Source organism: Crocodylus siamensis, chromosome 4, assembly GCF_052110815.1.
Source record: "Crocodylus siamensis isolate JL-2025a chromosome 4, ASM5211081v1, whole genome shotgun sequence".
NCBI lineage: Eukaryota > Metazoa > Chordata > Crocodylia > Crocodylidae > Crocodylus > Crocodylus siamensis.
Window position 1 is genome coordinate 180618435 of NC_143398.1, and position 21186 is coordinate 180639620.

The 21186-nt window shown below is 43.1% G+C and overlaps 3 protein-coding genes across 5 annotated transcripts in view; 2 read left to right on the forward strand and 1 right to left on the reverse strand.

Annotated features, from left to right (window-relative positions):
- Positions 1-3210, reverse strand: part of MCM3AP (minichromosome maintenance complex component 3 associated protein) — a 49083-nt gene extending 45873 nt beyond the window's left edge. Inside the window, exons 1-2 of one of the 2 annotated variants that reach the window (XM_090045055.1) lie at positions 3136-3210; positions 1122-2415 (exon numbers count right to left, since the gene is read on the reverse strand). In XM_090045055.1, coding sequence (XP_089901181.1) covers positions 1122-2334 — 1213 coding nt within the window. In that variant the 5' untranslated portion in view covers positions 2335-2415; positions 3136-3210. The other variant, XM_090045053.1, reaches the window with a different exon arrangement.
- Positions 3211-3255: 45 nt separating this feature from the next.
- Positions 3256-10427, forward strand: YBEY (ybeY metalloendoribonuclease). The gene is made up of 5 exons (XM_090045056.1): positions 3256-3503; positions 3598-3842; positions 5408-5539; positions 8219-8287; positions 9894-10427. The coding sequence occupies exons 2-5, from the start codon at positions 3633-3635 to the stop codon at positions 9978-9980; spliced, it is 498 nt and encodes a 165-aa protein (XP_089901182.1). The 5' UTR covers positions 3256-3503; positions 3598-3632; the 3' UTR covers positions 9981-10427.
- A 2313-nt stretch (positions 10428-12740) lies between these two features.
- The window catches only part of POFUT2 (protein O-fucosyltransferase 2), a 36517-nt gene continuing 28071 nt past the window's right edge, over positions 12741-21186 (forward strand). For both annotated transcript variants that reach the window (XR_016442002.1, XM_090045057.1), the window contains exons 1-4: positions 12741-12957; positions 13507-13757; positions 17871-18015; positions 21007-21117. Coding sequence is in view for 1 of the 2 variants with exons in the window: in XM_090045057.1 (XP_089901183.1) it covers positions 12806-12957; positions 13507-13757; positions 17871-18015; positions 21007-21117 (659 nt within the window). In the remaining variant the exon portion in view is untranslated. The remainder of the gene's footprint in view (positions 12958-13506; positions 13758-17870; positions 18016-21006; positions 21118-21186) is intronic.

Genomic DNA, 21186 nt, shown 5'->3' on the forward strand with positions numbered 1-21186 from the left:
GAGTCCAGCCATTGGGCTACTCCCTGCTTTGGACCCTGCTGGGCTGGAAGCAGACTCACTTGTGCAACAGAATAGGAGGGAGGGAGGGAGTGTGTGTGTACATACACATGGTGCCACACCCATCCCAAATTTCTTTGCCATGTTCTGGATTTCCCTCAAATTACTAGTCATCCTATTTATAATGCATCTATCTTCATAGTATCCAGTAACTATTGTAAAGCAAAACAAGTGGATAGCAGTGGGCCTTTCAGAGGTTAATCCTCTTCAACCTCAAAATGAAGGAGCAGTATATTAAGAAGTACTAGGGTATGAGTAGGGTAGAGGGGAAAGTTGAGGTAATTATGGAGCAGGTAAAGGAAGAAAGATACAAACCAAAGCAGATAAAATGGATGAAACACAAAACATATTTGAGGAGAAAGCAAGGGCTGAGTTTGAGAAGAGGAGGGAGATGAGATGAATGAAGGAAATGTGAAACAAGCAGCACACAGACAGGAAACAAAGTGGAGGAACACAAGTAACACTGGAAAATATCCACCTTGTAAAACAAAAATCAAACACCAAAGATATTAATAAGGTATTTCTGCTAAAGAGTAGCTCAGTTGGGCATCAGCTAAAACACGTGAAACAGAGAAAGATACACTCCTCAACTATCTTAATTACAGTAGCAACTGTAAAAGTTATGGGAAAAATATGTCTTCTGCGTTATACATATTTTTACTTTATTCCTTTTAACTATACCCATGCACTTCCCTTACTCTAGCTCAAAAACTTCTATTCATTCATCAGTTTCAATCTCTGGAAAAAGTAATTAACTTTTGATTAATAACACTGGTCCCATAAGACCGATTAACCAACTTTTTGCATAAACAACAGATTTCATTTTGTTGTAAACTTTTACAACTTGAATTCTACACAAGGGAACCTATTTACTTTTGTGTCACTTCATAACAGATTTGCTATGATGCAGAAGTACATTATTTGTAAAGTCTACTTCCATCCCTGCCCAGAGCTGAAGATTCAATGGCAAATTAGAATAAAGACATTAACGGGATCATTTGCCTATTTTCAGTAGCATTCATTTCCATTGCCCAATTTGATTAGTTGTGATTCCTTGTACTTACCTTCCTTTGTTTTCTCTTTAAAGTCTTCCTCTTTTAATGGGGTTGAGGACTGAGATATTGCAAACACAGGTTGACCTGAGCCCGACGAAGCAATCTGTTCGATTTCTCCAGATTCCAAAGAGACCCTTTCCTTTTTTGTCTCTTTCTTAATACGTCCACTATCTTTATTGCTTTTCAACACATCTTGTAATGTTCGGCCAAACAAGCCACCACCACGAGGCCGGTTTAATCTAACAGGTCGCTTGTCTGGAGGACGGTCACTCTTAGATGCAAGCTCTGACTCCTCTCCACAATCATAATCCTGTCTCCTTGGAGAATGATCTTGTTCCTCTTTTCTTTTCATTCCCTTTACAAGACTGGGAAGTGACTCTGGCTGAGCATCTTCATGTTCTAATTTAGGTGCTTTACTGACTTGGCAGTTTTCTCCCAAAGCCAATGACCCAGCAGATGAGCTACAAAAAGTAGTGAAACTGCTACTGGGGCTTCCAAAAAGTGGCTTTGGCCCCCTTTTTTCATCCTCTATTGTTTTGCTTGGTAAGACGGAGGCAAAGGAAGATGGCAAATTAGTGCTGGTAACTGGTTTTGAAAAACTGAAATTTGTACTGTTACCTGAGCTACTGGTCTCCTGAGAAAGGCCAAAAGGAACCAATCCTCCGTGTCCACTACTCCCTGGATGGGAAAATGTGAAAGGTGTTGTGATGATTTGGTTTTTTGCTTTCTCTGGTTCAGAAACAGCACCAAGGATTGGTTTAAACATTGCATTTTCTGGTGTTTTAAAGCTGAACTCAGATCCCACAGAGCTACTACTTGAAGCTTCTCCAGTTACAACCCCAAAGTTAGGAGGACTCTGAAAAGTCCCAAGATTAGTTGGTGGTTTAAAACTGAATCCTTGGTTAATAGTGATGGAAGAGCTAGTTGGTGCAGAAGCAGGCACAAAACGTGTGGCCTGTCCAAGCCCGTAAGATGGTATAAACCCAGAGGGTGGCCCAAACCCCAAGGTTTGCCTTGGAGAGGCATGAGCTAACCCTGAAGGTTGAGGAAAGCCAGGTGGAACAAATCCTGGATTCTGTACTGTTCCTGCACTGCTATGTCCAAACACTGAGGACTGACCAAATCGAAAAGATGGTTGGACCTGAAATGTTCCTACAGAACTACTAGAAGGTGACTGGAAAATCCCAGACTGCTGTCCACGGAAAGGATTGTTGGGATTCATCTTCAAAAGGAGCGGTTAATGAGCCAAGCAGTGGCTCAGCTATTCATTAACATTCAGTGTCCAGCCAGTCTTTCTAGTAAGCTGAAATACAAAAGCACAAATAACATTATATTCTCCAGCACGTTTTGATTAGCACATTAGGAAATCTCAGCCAAGCAAATTATTAATTTCTTTACTAAGTATTTATCATATCTTTGCAAGTTCCTTTCAAGGGCACCATGCATTTTAGCAGTGGAGGATGTGCAACTACCTACACATGATTCACAAGATAAACCCAGGGGTTTCAAATCGGAATCCATAGCATTAAACACGCTGTGATTTTCCCAACTTCTTTGCAACAGAAAAATTGCTCTTTTTTTTGTAGTCAAAAAACAAAAGCTAAGAGCTGGCATTTTCCAAGCCTAACAAGGCCAGAGGGGGCGGAGGGGCTGAAGTCTTGAAAGGTGGAGAACCACTAATCACAACTTACCCCATGTACTTTCGCTGAAGATATACAGAGGTTCACCGATGCATCGGTCTGATGCAGCCAAGAAAAGTGGGTGCGCGGGCTCCGCAGCTCGCACCCCACCGCCTCCTCAGCACCACCGCCGGAGAGGCACCCTGCTCAGTGGCGCAAGCGAAGAGGCGAGGCCCGGCCCGGCTCCCCCGGGGGACAGCTGCCTCCGCCCCGCCTCGCCCCGCACGCGCCCGCCAGAGTCAGTTCCTCCCGCTACCGCTGCCCGCCGGCCCCCACAGCGGCGCCTCAGGCCCGGCCTTGGGCCGCACTGGGAACCGCCCCACCCCGGTCCGCCCGCATCTCACCGATCGCGTCACTGCCACCATCACCGCACCGGGAAACTGAACGCGCTCTCGGCGCATGCGCACCCGCCATTTCCGGCGTGTCTTGCAGGTGCGCGCGCAACTGGCGGGGGTTCGGTGGTATCGCAGAGCGTCGGGCTGCGCGGTCTGGCCTGCGGGAGCTACCGCCGGAGTGATATCAAATGTTGCTGGGTGCACTGAGACTGGTCGTGCGGTGTAGCGAGCGGCACAGGCGCTGGGGGAGCTGCTGGCGTTAACTGGTCGTAGCTCCCCACTGGAGCAAGAGGATTTGGCGGCGGAGAGGGCTGGTGATCGGTTGTACAGACCAGGTTCTCCGCGTTCCAGTGCCCAGCTACTAACATTACCTGATAGTGAGTGCAGTTGCTTCGGGGCCTGTTCAGCGTAGATGAATTATTAGCTGTTACTAATGTCTAATGTTATTGTTGTTAATTAATTAATTTACAGAACATCCTGGTGTCAGTATCTGATGTGATCATGAGATGAGTTTAGTCATTCAAAATCTGCAGAAAGTCATTCCCATCAGGAGAGTCCCTCTTCGCAAGAAAATCGAAATTCTTAAGAAGATTTTGGGCGTTCGGCAGTTTGACTTGGGTGTCATCTGTGTTAATAACAGAACAATTCAGCATCTCAATAGTACCTACAGGAAAATAGATGTCCCGACTGATGTGCTGTCCTTTCCCTTTCATGAGGTAAAGTTGGGGTTTTTTGTTTGTTTTTTTCCCCTCTTTTCCACAGACTGTCTTGGTCTGCTTAAGACAGCTGACTTTTTTGCAAGCCAATAGAGAAAGCAGCCTTATCAGCATGGGGATAATGACTTGAGTATTGACCTCCTCCATAAAGTCCTCTGAGATGTATTCATGAAAAGTGCTGTGTAAAAATGACGTATTGTCCTGTAAATGCTGAAGTAACATTTCTGCCATGTTTTGTTGTATCAGTTCTCTCCAATGATACAAGTAAGAGGTTCTGGGGGATTATAGACACATCATGAGACTTAACAGTGACATGAGATACGTTATGGTGTCAGATGACAGAACAAGGAGCAATGGTCTCAAGTTGCAGCAAGGAAGGTTTAGGTTGGATATTAGGAAAAACTCTCTCACTAGGAGGGTGGTGAAGCACTGGGATGGGTTACCTAGAGAGGTAGTGGAATCTCCATCCTTTGAGGTTTTTAAGGCCGGTTCAACAAAGCCCTGGCTGGAATGATATAGTTGGGGATGGTGCTGCTGGGGATGGTAATAAAGCAGGGAGTTGGACTAGATGACCTCCTGAGGTCCCTTCAGACCCTAATTTTCTATGATTATGGGGAGAGGGTTTTGGAGAGCATCTTCTTGAATTCCATGCTAGACAGCCTTCCTTGCATGTAAAAGGAGCCATAATATGAGTCAAACTTACCACAACCCATTCCTTGGTCAGTTGGAATCTATTCTTCTAGGAGGTAGCTGGGAACAGTCAGTATCATTCCTGTTTTTTTGTCACATTTCAATGTTTAAATCCTCAAGGTAACCATCAGAGAGCTTAAAGTATTTACACCGAGACTAATTTACGTCTGAGATCATTAAAATCACTTTTTGGCTCTGTTTTAAAGAGGACAGGGCTTTTTGTTGTGGAAGATAAGTACAGGCTCAGATATCTAGGTGCCTGACAATCTCAGTTATGAAAGGGATGACATGGAGCTGTAGCTTTGCTGTCATGCCTCTTATGTTGAGATACTTCTGTATCCCAGTTCACTTCTGCTGACAAGAGAATAGCAAAAATGTACACTTTGGTGCACAGAAATGAAAGTCAGCGTTTTCTAATGTAAACAATAATTAGTTAAAGTATTTCTCCTTTTTGTCACATTCAGATCTACTTTGTATTGTGTGTACTTTGGTGCAACTTAAAGTATTGGTATGGTTTACCTAGTAGAACTCTACCTTCTAACAAAGACAAACATAGGTGAAATACTCACATTGCTGAATGCTGCACGTGGTATTTCACAGCAAATGATGCATTCTTAGGATCAGAGGGCCAAAAGACCTTTTCAGCTTGTTTCTTGTGGTCTTGGTGGGAGTTAGTTAGGTGTTACTGCCCTCCGTTAAATCTGTAATGTCTAAGGTTCTGTATTCTTCAGCATAAGAAGACTGCAGTATTTAAATGAATACTCATTGGTGTACTAGTGCTTAGCTTATTGCTCTGTTAAGATGGAAAGATACTGTGCATAACCAAGTTCTCTCTCATGTTAATTTCTGGATGGTCTTTGATTATCCATTTACAGAATGTGAAAGCAGGAGAGCTTCCACAGCCTTGTTTTCAAGATGAATACAACTTGGGGGACATCTTCCTTGGAGTGGAGTATATATATCAGCAATGCCAAGACAATAAAGAGGATTACTACAGCATTCTTACGGTACGTATGTGATTACTAATGTAGATATGTCTCATCCCATACTAGATTTAGTTTGTAACATTGCTATTTTTGCTGCCAGTCATTGAATAGTTTGGAGTGAATTTTCTTTTGTTGTTTTATAGATATCATAAAGGGTCATCTACAGAAAAACATGTTTTTTAATTCCAAATATATATCGTTCAACTGAACCGGTATTTTTAGGGTACATAAGTGTATTTCAGGCTTATAAGTAAGTAATAGCCTTGAACCATACTTCCAGGGGAAGACTCATTTTAAATTCTTGTAAAGAAACAAAAAATTGAGAGCACATCAGCTTTAAAAGAAAAGAGGCAAGAACTTAAAAACACCTCATGCCAAATCACCTTTGTTCTTGAACTAGCATCATCACTGATGATGCCCTTTCATTGGTGCCTGCTGATAAACTGGTCTCACTACAGAGGTGGCAGACTATAGCAAAAATGGAAGATCTTTCCCACTAAATTGTATCGATTTCCCCCCCCCCTTTTTGTAATATAATTAAGAAAGAAACTTAGTCCTTGCAGTTACTTTATCTTTAATGCTTGCATGTCCTAAATATATACACAGATGAACTTTAGTTGCTGCTTAAATCCCCAACATAGAGAAGTCTTCAGGACAGTCCACTTTAGAGACAGGTATGGATAAGATCTTTCTGTTAACTGAGTTCAATGCAATTACAATTTTAAAGGAAAGGATGAAGAATAAAATAGATACTTTTGCAAATCACCAGGAGCCGATTGAACTCAGTCAAGAAAACTTCCAAGTGTGAATTAAATCAGGAGTACCTCACCCCTTCTACTGAGGGTGGAGAATTAGCCTGCAGAGATAAGCTGTGAGTAATTAAAATCAAGTCAAGAAGCCGTTTCCCTTAGAATTAATACAAAGACTGAGCAGCAAACAGGTCTTGTCACTTGTCAGCCATCATAACAGCAGAAGCTGCTTTTCCACACAGCCTCAAAGCAGCTGCCTTCTCTTAGTTCAGTTACAGTAGCTTCCAAATAAGGAAGGCTGTTACAGCTGTGGTCACTCCTTCCAGAGTCAAGATATGGCTTGCTTGTGGTTTACTGTCCACAGACAGAAAATGTGTCAGTAGTGGGATCTGGTATCCAGTAGAAAGATGTAAAACAATATCCAATGGCTAGAATCTAAAACTAGAAAATGTGTACTGGGGAAAAGTGCATATTTGTATAATTTTTAAATGGTGCGTCCTAAGAAGGAGACTCCATCACATCCTATTGTCTGAAGTCAAAATCAAGATCTAGATGTATTTATATAAGATGTGCTCTTACTCAACCAAAAAGGTATTGGCTGATTTATAAGTTATTTGGTAAAATCCTATGGCCTTTTTGAGTCAGACTAGTTGATCATAATGATCCTTTATTCAGATTTTAAGGAGCTAGATCAACTCATTTTAAGGCAATCTTCTATGTGTAGAAGGAATGTTATATTTCCCATTCCCTGCTGCAAATACATGTGGTATTTTTGGAAAGTAAAACTTTCTTTAACATCTTATTAAAATTGTATTTAACACTATTAACATATTTTTGTGTACAAGAGAAAAAATAGGGAAAGGGAAAAGAATGGTGAAAGCAAGAATGTCTGATTTGTTGTTTTTTTTCCTTAAAAGGCTTTATATGCCCACTTCATCTGGAGAGCAGGAACTACATGGTTTATTAGTTCTTAAAATATCTTTAAATTCACTGTTGCTATAAATAATGGGTATTAAAGATGGGGTCTGCAGGCTGAATCCAGTCTGTGGAGCCCTGTCATTCAACCTGTGGTACTGCCTGGGAGTCTCGAGCCAACCCCACATGCACTATGTGCTGGTCTGACCCTGTGTGCTGCATACAGTGTATAGTTGGTTTGTTTTGGTGCTGCACACAGCATATGCCCTGGACTAGTTCTGTGTGCTGCACACAGCTTGCGGGGCCAGGGCATGCTGCATGTGGTGCATGGGGTTGGAGCTGGCACGCACACTGCATGCAGCACGTGGGGCCAGTTCAGGGTGCATGCTGGCTGTGATGCATAGGGCCAATCTGTGTGTGAGGCTGAATTAGTTTTACACCCTTGCTGTAAGTGGAACAGTCCCCTTTCAAATGAGTGGAGTTACTGTTTCAGCATGTATAAGCAATACAGACAAAACCTTGAGGATTACAGCAAAAAGGTTTGTGAATCCAGCAACCTAACTTGGACTTGGCTGCAGGTAAACTAGCTTCACATTTGAAAATGTCCATCTTGAGGTAAAGAACTTGATGATAAATCTATGCTGGCCTTTCAGATGTGGCTCTTGTTATAAACACTGTCTGCTAGAATTTCTGTGTTTCTGTTGGGTTTATATATAATCTGTTCTTTATATTTTTATACTTTTTAACTTAAACTATTAAATGATTTTAGCGAAACAGTAGCATAATTGTGGTTAGGCTATATAGCATTATTTTTTGTGTTTTTTGCAGTTCTTTATTTTCCTGTGTCATTACAAATGTTGACATTCAATTATCATGTATTGAACCATTGATTTTTATACTGTTTAATGATTATTGCTATCATATTTGCTTGTGAACAGCTGAGCTCTGGTTGCAAGTCAGCTGGTACATACTACAATGATGTACACACACAAATAAATATTTACAAAATACTAAAACCATTTTTGTTCTTGAACAGGTGACCCTAGCTCATGGGTTGTGCCATTTGCTTGGCTACAAACACAGCACAGAAGCAGAGTGGCAACAGGTACAAACATATCTGCAAGGGGGTGGGAGGTGTTATAGCAAATCAAATCTTTGTAAATTTAGAGGTATTTCCCTTACTAGTGGTATCTCTTGTAATGTAACCTTCATATCCTGATAGTCTGTGGGGCTGTACAGACATTCAGAATGTGCAGATAGTGCAGTATTATAATGTGCTTTTCATCTGAAGGAATCCTCAAATCTTATGTAAGCACATCTAAAACTTTGGGGTGGGAGTTTAAAAAAAAAAACCAAAACAAAACAAAACAAGGGGGCTTAGTGTATATATTTCCGCCCTTAACTATGGAGGTGTAATTTTGCTGTCATCATGTAAGAATCAGTGCAGAAGTTGTGTATCATAATACTACAATACAACATTTGAACTGTATAATTTTAGGTTTTAACATTGTGCAGTTATATATAGTTCTGTAATCAGAGGTTGTCAACATTTTACAGAGAGGTTATTTGCATTTGACAGTTGTGGAAACTGAGACAGATTTAACTATTTGCATGTCACACACTCATTGACTTGAAGTGTGGAACAGAATCCAGGTGTTCTGTCATCTAATCTTTGTTCCAAACATTGGGATATGTATAATTACCAGTATTAGCAGAACATCAGGATAAGTGCTGCGTTCAGTGAAGAAACCTGTTGATGTTTTATGACACACCTACTCTCAAACTGGTTCTTGCAGTGGAACCTCTTACAGCTCACTGCCTCAACTCTCATGCAGGGGAATTAATTTAGTGCTGATTCAGAGAGAAATACATTATTTCCTTTGGCTTCCCATCCAGTTACTGATGAAGCCCAGGTTTAGGTCATGGCACTTGACAAGAATATAGGCAAAAAACTGCATGCCTGAACTCACAGTTCTAGTTTATTTAGTAAACTGTAGCTACTGTGATCAAAGTCAGTGGGAGCTGAGGGCACTTGACTCCTTACAAAAGTAATCTGCATCTCTAAGGCCAGAGGGAAAAAGTGCCTTGAAATTCATGGATGAGAGGTTCCATCTATAATAAGGGAAGTAATGTAAATACTTGCATGCAAGTCATGTGAATACCTCTGTTCACATGATCAGTCTCCTCTCAAGATGGTAAAATTACTCAAATAAGCAGACATTGGCAAGAGTAAGGCAGTATTCTTCCCTTTCAAGTGCACTTCTGGTCAGAAGAATAACTCTTAATATGGCATTAAGAGAATTTCCAGGTTGTAGGTTTATCAGCTTGCTGATTCTGTGTCAGAAGTAATCAGCTCTCATGCAAAATTGTGGTTTCTAAATGTTAACACTGATTCCAGTTGGGTTCTGAACACCAGTATTAGCTTGCCTCGTCATTTGGATATTCTCCCTAATTATTTTTCAATCTTATCTGTTAGCTGTGTTTATTTTCTGTATAATTTAACAACTATGATATTGATTACATTTCGAGGGGCAGTCATTACATGATAACAAGGTGCTCTTTCTACATGCTTCACTTTTTAGTACAGAATAGCACCTGCCCATCTTTTAGGTACTTGCATCCAAATATAAAGTTATAAAAGTACATTCATTAAAGAAAAAATGTAAACATTCTCCTGATGTTTTGTTTTTTGTCTTTCTTCCTCCATGTAGATGTATCAAAAGGAAAAACAAATTCTTGAGGAACTAAACAGAATCACCGGCACAAATCTCCAGCCTCTGACCAAAAACCTCTTCTAATCATGTCTAAAGCCAATGAGTTTTCATCCCTGAAGAAATATTTAGAAGGCAAAAAAAATGAATCCTCATTCTACTGAAAAGCTTTATCCTTATTATGTGGTTAAGTGAGCACTATACTGGCATTGTGACTTATGTAACAAAAATATAATTCTTATTAATTTATATCAATTCCACAAAGTGTGCACAGAAATGTTAGGCATTTCACCAAATGCCACAAAGTGTATTGTAAAATTCAGTCAAACACCCAATTTCTTATAGAACACAGTTCTGTTTTGTAACTTGTTGCCAATAATTTCCAAGAAAAATATGTATGCTATTTACCAGATACACAAATTGTCGTAAACTGTTGAACTACTATCCTAATTCTACCTATGCCAGGAAAAGAAGGTAGAAAAGACAATCACAGGGTTCCAACACCAACTAAATAAACTTTATGCATAAAGTCAATACTTAGTATCTAAAAAAGTCTAAGCTATTCACTGAGCCTTTTGATTTTCTGACTAAATAAACAGCACTGCAGCCTTGCAAAAGTAATTTCAATTTAATTAAATGCTACCATAATTGATTGATAATTTTATGCTCAAGTCACTGTAGAGCTCCACATCAAGAATGATTCTTTTTTTTTACCTTTAAATTTAACTCATTTAAGGCTGAATTCTTATAATTCTTTTACCCAAAACAAAGAAGGGCAGTAGGTGCATTTTATAACTACCCCTACTGACTTTACTAGGACTATTTTGGAAGTAATGCACTATTCAGTGTGACTACAGTTGTCATGGAGGTACTTTATATCCACTCTTTTTTTTTACATTTTTACTCTGGTAAGATCTCATCTACTGAATTAGGCTTGCAAAATTATACCTGGGCAAGATGACTTATTTACACATACCAAATGTTAAGTAGTTTTCAAAGCATGTATACTTCTAAAAGAAAATGAAAATACACAAAGCTGCTGCCTTTAGAGGCATATCCTCTGTTTTCCAAAAACTAAAATTACTTTAACATAATAGTATTAAAAGTAAGTACTCAAAATACTCATTTAAGATTTGGCTTCTTATAGGTGGGTACTGTATAGACACAGGATAAATAGCATGGTCTCTGCCCTAAAGAGCATTTATAAATCTTGTAGTCTGTCTGTGTATAAGCAACTGCAGGATCAGTGCTTGAGGTCCCTCCTACATGCATGGAGCCAGCTGCCTCCTCCAGGGGCTGCCTTGCTGCCCAGCTTTAATCCTGCATGTGACTGCTTTGCCCCTGGCTTCTCTGCACCCTCAGGCCCAGTCCTCCCCCCCACACCCTCGGCATTGGGCCCAGGCCTACTCCTCCGCTCTCCGCTGCCACAGCAGGGCAGAGGGGAGCGGGCCTGGATCCCAAGTGGCAGGAGGGAAGGGGGGATTGGGCCCAAGCAGTGGCAGATGGACAGACTCAGTCCCTGCTTGTATACCCATAGAAGAATATAAGCATAACTATGCCTACATCATCCCCCACCAGTGGCTGTCCAACCTTGAACACCTCCAGTGATGAAGAGTCCCCAGCTCCCCTAGGCAGGCTATTCCACTGCCTCACTATTCTAACTGAAGACATTTTCCCAGATAGATATGCAACCTAGACCAACTTGCCTGCAACTGCGAGCCATTGGGCCACCTCCTCTGCAGCAAGCCAGAAAAGGTGCTTTCTCTCCTTACAGTAGCCTTTCAAGGATGTGAAGATGGCCCTGGTGTCTCTTTCCACCACTATGGTGCCTTGAAGGCCAAGCCCATCATCATGATGACAGAGTTCTGTAGAAAATGCCAGTGCCTCCATGCACCTGTTGCCCTACCGCTTTCCCTGCCTGCTGCTTTTGCCCTCCCCCCTGTTGCTGCCAATGTGTCCCGTCTTGGAGTTCAGGACTTGTTGTAGAGATGATATCTCAGGGTTGGCATCAGGGCAGGTGAATGGTGCCAGCCTGGAGGGAGAGAGTCGCAGAGAAGCAGGGCTAGGAGGGACCTCCAGAGTCATGTCCAACCCCTACCTGAGGCAGGTTCACCCCAACCCATCCCATACAGCCAGCAGCGACAGGGTGAGTGACTAGCTCAGCCCTGTAATCATCTTGTGAATCTTGATACAGTAGGAATAACACTCTGTATGATGAGATCCCTTTAGTAATGCTTCTTCATGCATCATTAAGTACAAGACTGCTTTTCCCGTAAGTCATTTGACTGGATTTAGTAAGACCTTAGCTCTATTTGTGGCCCTATCACAGGCCTTCCTAAGCAAAAGGGAAGTTTTCCAAACGTGGGCACTGAATTACTAGATTCATGTTGAATCTTCTTTCAAGAAGTGCTGAACACCCCCCAGATCCAAATGAAACCTATGGTGACAAGGCTGAGCAGCCAGGAAACGACTTGCAGGGATCGGCCTTGTCGGTTCAACTCTCTATCAGTCAAGCCCGCTGTCACAAGGCACTGAAGTACGGTACTGTACACTGACCCTTTTCCAAGGGCGGTGTCACAGCTATTTACCCCACGTGAAATCAGAAAGGATTTCGTACGTTTTCAGAAGAACACGTGCCTCGCCCTGCAGGTAATAATCACCCTCTTCGCCTTTGACACCTTGTAAGCGGCTGCAGGAAGGACGAGACAGGCAGCAGCCACGGGCCGCGTGACTAGCTCGGCCCCGGCACGAGGCAGCCCGAGCCGCCTGGGGGAGCCCCCGCCCGGCGGCGCAGCTTTCCCTGCTCGCCCCCCCACCCGCGCCCGCCCGGCAGCGAGCGAGGGAGGGAGCCGGGCCCGGGCCCGCCCCTCGCAGCGAGCCCGGACGTGCCGTGCGTGTCCCGCCGCCCGGAGATGGCGGCCCCGGGCCCGCCGCCGCTGCTGCTGCTGCTGGGCCTCGCCGCCGCCCTGTGCCCGCCGCGGGCCGCCCAGCCCCCACCCACCGCCTTCCAGCCCGGCCACGGCGCCGCCTCGCTGCCCGGCGCCGCCCCCGCAGCCCGCAGGCGGTGAGGACCCGGCCCGGGGCAGGGGCAAGGCAGGCTGTGACCTCTGCGTCCCTCCTCGGCTACGGCTGGGCTCGCCCCCAGAGTATTTCGCCTCCTGTTTGGCCGCTGACTGACACCAGTGATGTGGCAGCGCGGGCTGGCGCCTTGTGTCTCTGGCGGCCTCCTTCCCCCCGCCCAGTGGTGAAGTGAGCCTCTGCCTTTCCGACTTGGCCCCCACAGGGTTCAACCTGTTTGGGGAAGTCAGGCGGACCAGTTTCTCTGGGTGAATCTGTTGGTTTTTGTTAGACCAGTAGTTGGAAAAACTCTTAGTAAGCTTTTGGGTAAAGATACCCTTCGTCAGGCTGGGGAAGCATCTGCAGTTGGTGTATGTTGGGGGATGTCAAGCCTTACAGTTATTTACATGCAGCCGCACACTTGTCTTCTGCGCTTCCTCATGGGCAGGCAGGGGTGGGACAACTCCAGGGCCACTTAAAATGAGACCAAAGAAATGAGGGGGAAGATAGGGAGTGGAAATGCTTAAAGTCTTTCTTTTCCCTTTGCTTTGTCCAGGTATCTTCTGTATGATGTGAATCCTCCCGAAGGGTTCAATCTACGCCGGGATGTCTACATTCGTGTTGCTTTGCTTCTGAAGACCTTGGTGAAAAGAGAAGCTTGGGTCCTGGTCCTGCCTCCTTGGGGACGTCTTTATCACTGGCAGAGTCCTGACATTCATCAGGTCCAAATCCCTTGGTCTGAGTTTTTTGATCTTCCGAGCCTCAACAAAAACATCCCTGTCATTGAATATGAGCAGTTCCTTGCAGGTACAGTACGTTAAATCTTTCAAAGTCATTCCTTCTACTTATAGATTCTGGTTTCCAGTGACTAGACCAAAGTGTGTTAGTGCAATATTTAGACCTTTTCTAAAGGGAAATCTTGGCTTGATCATTGAGCAGATTCTGTAAGTTTCCTCTCACTGTGTGTTACCAGTGAACAAGATGAACCCAAGAGCACTGGTAATGTGCCTGCAGTGGTGAACCCTAAAGCACTGCTAGCATGCCTGCTCTTGCATGCATATCCAGTGTGCTCAGTTTAGTTTTTTTTGAAAGTAGTAACCTGAAAAACAAGAAGCTAATGTGAGTTAAGGAGAAGCACCTTTGCGAGGACGCAAATAGAAGATCAGCTGTCTGCCTGCTAAGTCAGAGTAGTGACTTTCAACATTTACACTGCAGTCTGACCTGCATTATTTTTCCCACCTTTCTTCTGAAAGGTTTTAAAAAGCCTATGAACTGCTTAGTTTAAGTACTGCTAGCAACATAGCTACAGTGGCTTGGAGCTTGGCACAGCCACAGCCTAGCCACTTAGGTATTTAGCCAGCTTTTCAGGTAGACTGTGCTGAACTTGTTGCCACCATGGCTATGCTGTTGGCTGTAGCCAAGCTAGCTCAGGTGTGTCTATACTGCTGCAGCTGCAGCAGCATAAACATACATCTCATAGTTTCTAGGGTCAGAAGGGACCCAAGCAGATCATCTAGTCTGACCCCCTGCCATGGCAGAAAAGAGTACTGTGGTCAAACGACCCCAGCAAGGTGTTCATCTAACCTCCTCTTAAACACCCCCAGGGTAGGAGCCAGCACCACTTCTCTTGGAAGTTGGTTTCAGATCCTAGCCGCCCTGACCGTGAAGTAGCACCTCCTGATATCTAGCCTAAATCTACCCTCTGCCAGCTTGTGACCATTATTCCTGATCACTCCTGGCAGTGCTTGGGGGAACAGGGACTTCCCCAGTGCTTGCTGATCCCCCCTGACTAGTTTGTACCAGGCCACTAGATCTCCCCTCAGCCTTCTCTTGTGGAGGCTGAACAGGTTCAGGTCCCGTAGCCTCTCATAAGGCCTGCCCTGCTGCCCCCAATCATGTGAGTGGCCCTCCTCTGGACCCTCTCCATGTTGTCCACATCCCTATTGAAGTGTGGCACCCAGAACTGGACGCAGTACTCCAGCTGCGGCCTGACCAGTGTCACATAGAGGGGGAGTATCACCTTCTTGGACCTGCTTGACATGCATCTGTGGAGGCATGACAAGGTACGGTTGGCCTTCCTGACTGCATCCCCACACTGCTGGCCCATGTTCATCTTGGAGTCAATGATGACTCCAAGATCCTTTTCCGCCTCTGTACTGACAAGAATGGAGTTCCCTAACCTGTAGGTATGGTGCCCCAGGTGCATCACCTTGCATTTGTCAGTGTTGAATCCCATCCTATTCTCATCCGCCCACCCTTGTAACCTGTCTAGGTCTGTTTGCATCCTAGTCCTCCCTTCTAGTGTGCCCACATCCCCCCACATCTTAGTGTCGTCAGCAAATTTGAACAGGGTGCTTTTTACCCCCTTGTCCAAGTCACTGATGAAGATGTTGAACAGTGCAGGCCCGAGGACCGAGCCCTGCAGAACCCCGCTGCCCACGTCCCTCCAGGTCGAAAATGACCCATCCACTACCACTTTCTGGGTGCGGCCCTCCAGCCAGTTGGTGACCCAATTGATTGTGTGGGTGTCGACTCCACAGTCCCCCAGTTTCTTAATGAGAACAGGGTGAGAGACAGTGTTGAAGGCCTTCCGAAAGTTGCCCCTAAGCCTGATCTCCCCTGCTGGCCCCTCGTGGACATGCGCCAGAATAATTTTCTCTAAAAGCTTGCCCAGGATCGAGGTAAGACTAACTGGCCTATAGTTTCCCAGGTCCTCCTTCTTCCCCTTTTTGAAGATGGGAACCACACTGTCCCTCTTCCAGTCCTCTGACACCACACCAGAGTACCACGAGTGCTCGTACAGGGGTCCTGTAATGACCTCAGCCAATTCCCTCAGTACTCTAGGGTGGAGATTGTCCAGACCAGCTGACTTGAGTACATCCAGTCCCTCCAGAAGTTTCCTGACTAGTTCCTCACTAACCTTTGGCCTAAGTGTGCCTCCCCTGGGGCCTGAGGGGGGCCCAGCAGGTGGGGTGACTGTTCTGGTTCCTGCTTAGGACAATGGAGGCAAAATAATCATTAAATATGAAGTCCACTGGTGAAGTTTATGTCACTTTTGCAACCCAGGACCTGTAAGCTTTGCTGCCGTACTAGGAATCTAAAAATGGGGCGGGAGGAGCGGGGATTTCCTTTTAAAAAAATAAAATATTGAAGGGGTGTCAAACTTAACCAGCCCTGCAGGCCAGATGAGGGTGTCACAACTGGTCTGCAGGCCAGATCAGGCTGTGCCAGAGCCAGTCAGCAGGGCCAGTCCAACAGAGTGCTGTGTGCAGCACACACCTTGTGTTAGCCCCCTGTGCTTTTGGCAGCACCTGCAGAGCCAGCCTGTGTGCCACAGGCAGCTCAAACCCAGGAGCAGGGCTGGTGCGGGCTGCATGTGAGAAGGATCCAGCACTGTAAGCGCTGCTCATGGCATAGAGGGTTGGTACAGGGCACATGCTGCATTCAGTGTCACTCCATACACCCCTACATGCTGACTCCAGCATGGTTGGATCTGGAATATCCCAGTGCCAGTGCTTAGGGTCAGTCTGTCATGGGCATCACATGCAGCGTGTGCACTGGACCAACTCCTTGTGCTATGAGTAATGACTGCACCACCAGGTGCAGGCCATGTGCCAGAAGGCTCTGCATACCACATGTAGCGTGCAGGTTCAGTACAAGATCCTTGGTCTGAACCATGTGGCTTCATAGGTTGGATCTGACATGAAGGCCATATGTTTGACACTCAGGCCATACTGGATTCCCAATAAACTATGGTGAGACTCATTAATTGTACAGTTTTGACAAACTGCCTTTTGGCTAAGTACCCACGTAGCTACTAAGATCAGGGTCCTATATTCTCTTCCAGCTCTACAAGGCCATGTAAATAACTGATTTTTAACATTCATTAATGAGTCTAAAGTCAATCTGCACTCCAGTGAGTAATAACAGTTTCAAGATAGGTTACTAAATTTAGCGTCTTATTAAAATATTTGACATGATTACTGTCACTATGAGAAAAAGACAGTAGTGGACATATATAGTTCTGTGCATAAAATAGGTATTCCTTATCCTCAGCACACAAGCCTAACTTTAAGTACTTTTAAAAAATGCTATGGCAGAAGTAATTATAGACTGATTCTAGGACATTAGGTTTGAAAAATAAGATTCCTCTTTAATTGTAGAAGCAAAAGTCATCTGAAAGATTAAAAATTCCATTTTTATGTGCATAATTAAAACAACCAAAGTTCCCTGAAGTTTTGTATTAGAAGGTAATTGCCCTTAGGATGACATACCAAGCTAAAGCCTAAATCCATCTTTAAGAGAGAGTGTAGATAACACAAATGCTCATAATTTTACTGTATTCAAAGGTTGTCCAGGTTCCATGTCCTAGCCTCCTTCACAAGATTACCACAAGGGGGCAGGAGAAGGAAAGAGAGAGAAATAAAGAGTGAATGGAAAATACTAAAAATAAAACTAAAAGGATGGGAAAAATTCATGTTAAATAATAGATTTGTAGCCAGTGCTCCTTAAGTACATAGCCCTGTCAATATTGTATTATTGTTGAGCTGACTAGGCTGCCGAGAGGGCTTCTAGTAGCATCCCTTTGGCAGCTTGGTCTCCCTTAGTTGCAAAGCAGACAGTGAAGCTGCGCTTAGGCATTTACACAATGTCTGCATTTAATATGCAGATTTCCAGAACTTCTTACAATGTAAGCAACAGACATCAAATTGTAACTGCCATTGTGTTGTGAACTAAATTACATGTATAAGTGGAGCACCTAAGTTACAGTTCACTTTGATCCTTTTTTGTGTGTGTAAATTTCCTGAACTTATAGAATGTTCAAAAGTATGGCAGATTTTTAACAAGTAGTAGTGCTACTATATATAAATTTGCATGGAACAGGTATTTGATGATGATCTCTCTTCATTTCCTGTTTAGAGTCAGGTGGACCTTTCATTGAACAGGTATATGTTCTGCAAGGCTATGCAGAAGGATGGAAAGAAGGAACTTGGGAGGAAAAAATAGATGAGAGGCCATGCATTGATCAGCTCATGTACTCAAAAGACAAACATGAATACTACAGGTAATGTCTCGCAGTATATTAGATTCCTAATATCCATTTTTCTTTATTTGTGAAGACACAATTTAAAATAAAACTGCTTAAGCAGAGAGAGGAAATTTGAATTTCAGCCTTGTTAAGAGACAGAAAATAGATATGGTATCCATTAGATAATTTTGCTTTTCTCTTTCCCCTGAGTCTCAAGGGAGAAAGATGTCTTGTAAATGAAGCTAAGCCTGGGAAAAAATACTTTGGAAATACTTTTCTAGCATTTATTTGCAAGTAATGCATGTATTATTCCTGATTCCTTCTGTCTCAACTCATGAGGGGATGTGTCTTTGCTCAGGTTTTTAATACAACAATTTTCTTCTGGAAAACAAGAAAAATTCTGACGATTTCCAGTTATGGAGAAACTTGAAAAATCACCTTATGTGAGGTGATTTCTTACTTTTAAGAAATAAAATTAGAAATTAGAATCTCTTAAAAAGATAACCTTTAATTGAGGCTTAGTGCAGAACAAGTTTAAAAGCTATTCCAAGTAAAACTCATAGGATGAATATCTGAAGTCCCCATGGAAATACTTTCTAATGCCTGTAAAATTTAATCTACACTTGACATGGAACTACTGGGTTCTTCATTAATGGAAGCATAAATGGCTTCCCTGCAGCCGTGATTCAGGTACTAGCAGTTGTCAAGGACATATTCTGTAAATTTGTTTAAGTGTGAAGGCTGTTCATTTGTTTTAATGTGGTCCTCACTGCAGTTATTCAGGCATTTTTTAAACTCTATATTGGATTATTGCAGTGTGTTCAGTGTGGGGCAGTGCCTTCTAGCCAGAGAAACCCATTGTGCTGAAATCATAACTGTAAACATGAACTGTACTCTTTTAGAGGGAGGGAAGGGAGGTTGTGAAAAACTTACATGATATATTTTCAGCTAGATGAATCCTGTGTCCACCTGCAGGAATAATGTAGGAATAGTCCTTGGGAAACTGCTTTACTTTACCCACATAAATGTGGTTGACAGGCTTCTTTATCCCTGCCTCCTAATCCATTACTCTCTGAGTATAGAGACTACAAGAAATGAACAATATATGTCTCTGGGGCAGGGTACTTATTTCAAACTGGAATTTTATATCTATGGCTGATTTGGAAGTAACAAAAAATGTTAGAGGCCTAAAAGCTTACCTGTGTCTGTCCCGACCATGCCATTGGTCCAATAAAAGATACCACCCACACCAGTTCTTGCCTCTCATATATTTCCTGGATCATCATGGCAACAACATCATCTCAAAATATGACAAAAATATGACAAAATATGACAAATTTATTCACAGCAGTTCTGGCTGACTTCAGTTACAGTTTTTTGTTTTGTCTTGTTTTACCCTTTTAATCCCTCTCACCCTGCAGAGCCAATACAGCTTCTGGGACAGAGGTAAGATTCTGTTCCTCTTCAGTCCTCAACAGAATTGTTATTCACATGTACCACTGTGAGCAGTGCTTTCTACAACATCTTCATAACTAGAGGTGATGGGGGAGCAGGAAGAAACTCAGCTTGCTTACAAGTCTCTTGGAGTTGGCAGTGATGGTGTTTTAGGATAGATAGCTCCTTACTTGTAAATTAAACATTTTTTTTTTAAGTTTTATCTGGAGGCCTTATGGGAGAAGTAAGCACAGAGCCTCCATCAGTGCCATATTTATAGTAATTATAAAGAAATAGATCCACATTTTGAAGGAATTATATTAAAGTGCACTAACAGCTTAATCAAAATCTATATGCTCCTTGTTATCAGCTGAACTGAGCTTAGGCCTATTTGGTTTTGAAAAGTTGTGGGTGGCCTATTTTACAGGCTTAGAAGTATGGTTGGTCTGTTGGCATCTCACTTACTTTGAGTGTTAGTATGGCAGGAAGTAGCTTTCTGAAAGGGGTAATTCCAGGAATGACAGACACCCCAGATGCTGGCGAGGGGTGGCCAACCTGCAGCATGTATGCAACAGTCAGTGGAGCAGCAGATAAAGCAGAGCAGGAGATTGGGCAGGGGAAGGGGACCAGAGCAGCACTCAGTAAAGGTGCGAGCCTAAATTGTGGCACGCCTGCCAAAAAAGTTGGCCCCTACTGTTGTAGCATAACTCTCAGTAGTCATAGACTTTGTGGGCAGGAGCTCCCAGAGCAGTGTTTTTCTAGACTTACCTGCAGAAAGCTCTGCTACTTCTGGGATAGCAATTGGCAAGAGGTTAATTTAGATATAATGCTGTCCACTGTGATTGGTCACAACAGAGTAAACCCATGATAACTTTCCAAGGAAGGGAAACTGGTAAAAAGGCAGCCAGACCTTTCCCTTAAAAGTGAATTCATTAAAACCTTTCTAGCTCTTTACCTAGCATCAGAAATATTGTATGCCACTGTATTTCTAACATTTCTTTTATGAGTCAATATAAATGTTCTGGGCAGTTTGCAATGCTCATTTGCTTTCCATTTAGAAGGGTTCTGCTTGGCGCACTGTCTTTCAGTCACTTTGCAAATGGAAGCACCTTGCATTAGTCCTAGAATATCTACTCAGTCACAAAGGAACTTTGCGTGAAGACTGTCTAAACAGTACTGTTAGTCTGGAACAGAGGAATCTGAGAGAGGCTTTTATTTAATTTACTGGGAAAATTATCCTTTTCACTTAACTTTATCAAATTTTATGTAAAAAAGTTGATGATTGTTTCTTTTAAATCCACAAATAGATTTTTTTTTAAATCCCGGAAAATATGTTTCAGGGTTTTAAAAAAACCCCCTATTAATAATAAAATATAACGTGGACATTGAGAGACCTGACTCTAAACAGATCATTATTGAATACAATTGAAATGTAAAGAAGTTTTGTTTTATTGGAGGCTCTCCCTTTTGGGGGGGACTAAAGGTTGTTTTTTCTCTAAGAAGTACTGTTAACTAATTCTACTGTACAGAACAAACTCATTTAAACATAGTGGCCTGCTGCCTGAAATGTGGTGGTTTTGTTTTTTCTTACAGGGGCTGGTTCTGGGGTTACGAGGAAACACGAGGCCTCAATGTCTCGTGTCTCTCTGTCCAAGGATCAGCCTCAATCATAGCTCCTGTTCTTTTGAAAAATACTTCTGCACGGTAAATTGCACCATTTGATTATTTACTTTCAGATTGTGTTTCCAAGAACCCATTTCAGGTTAAGAGACT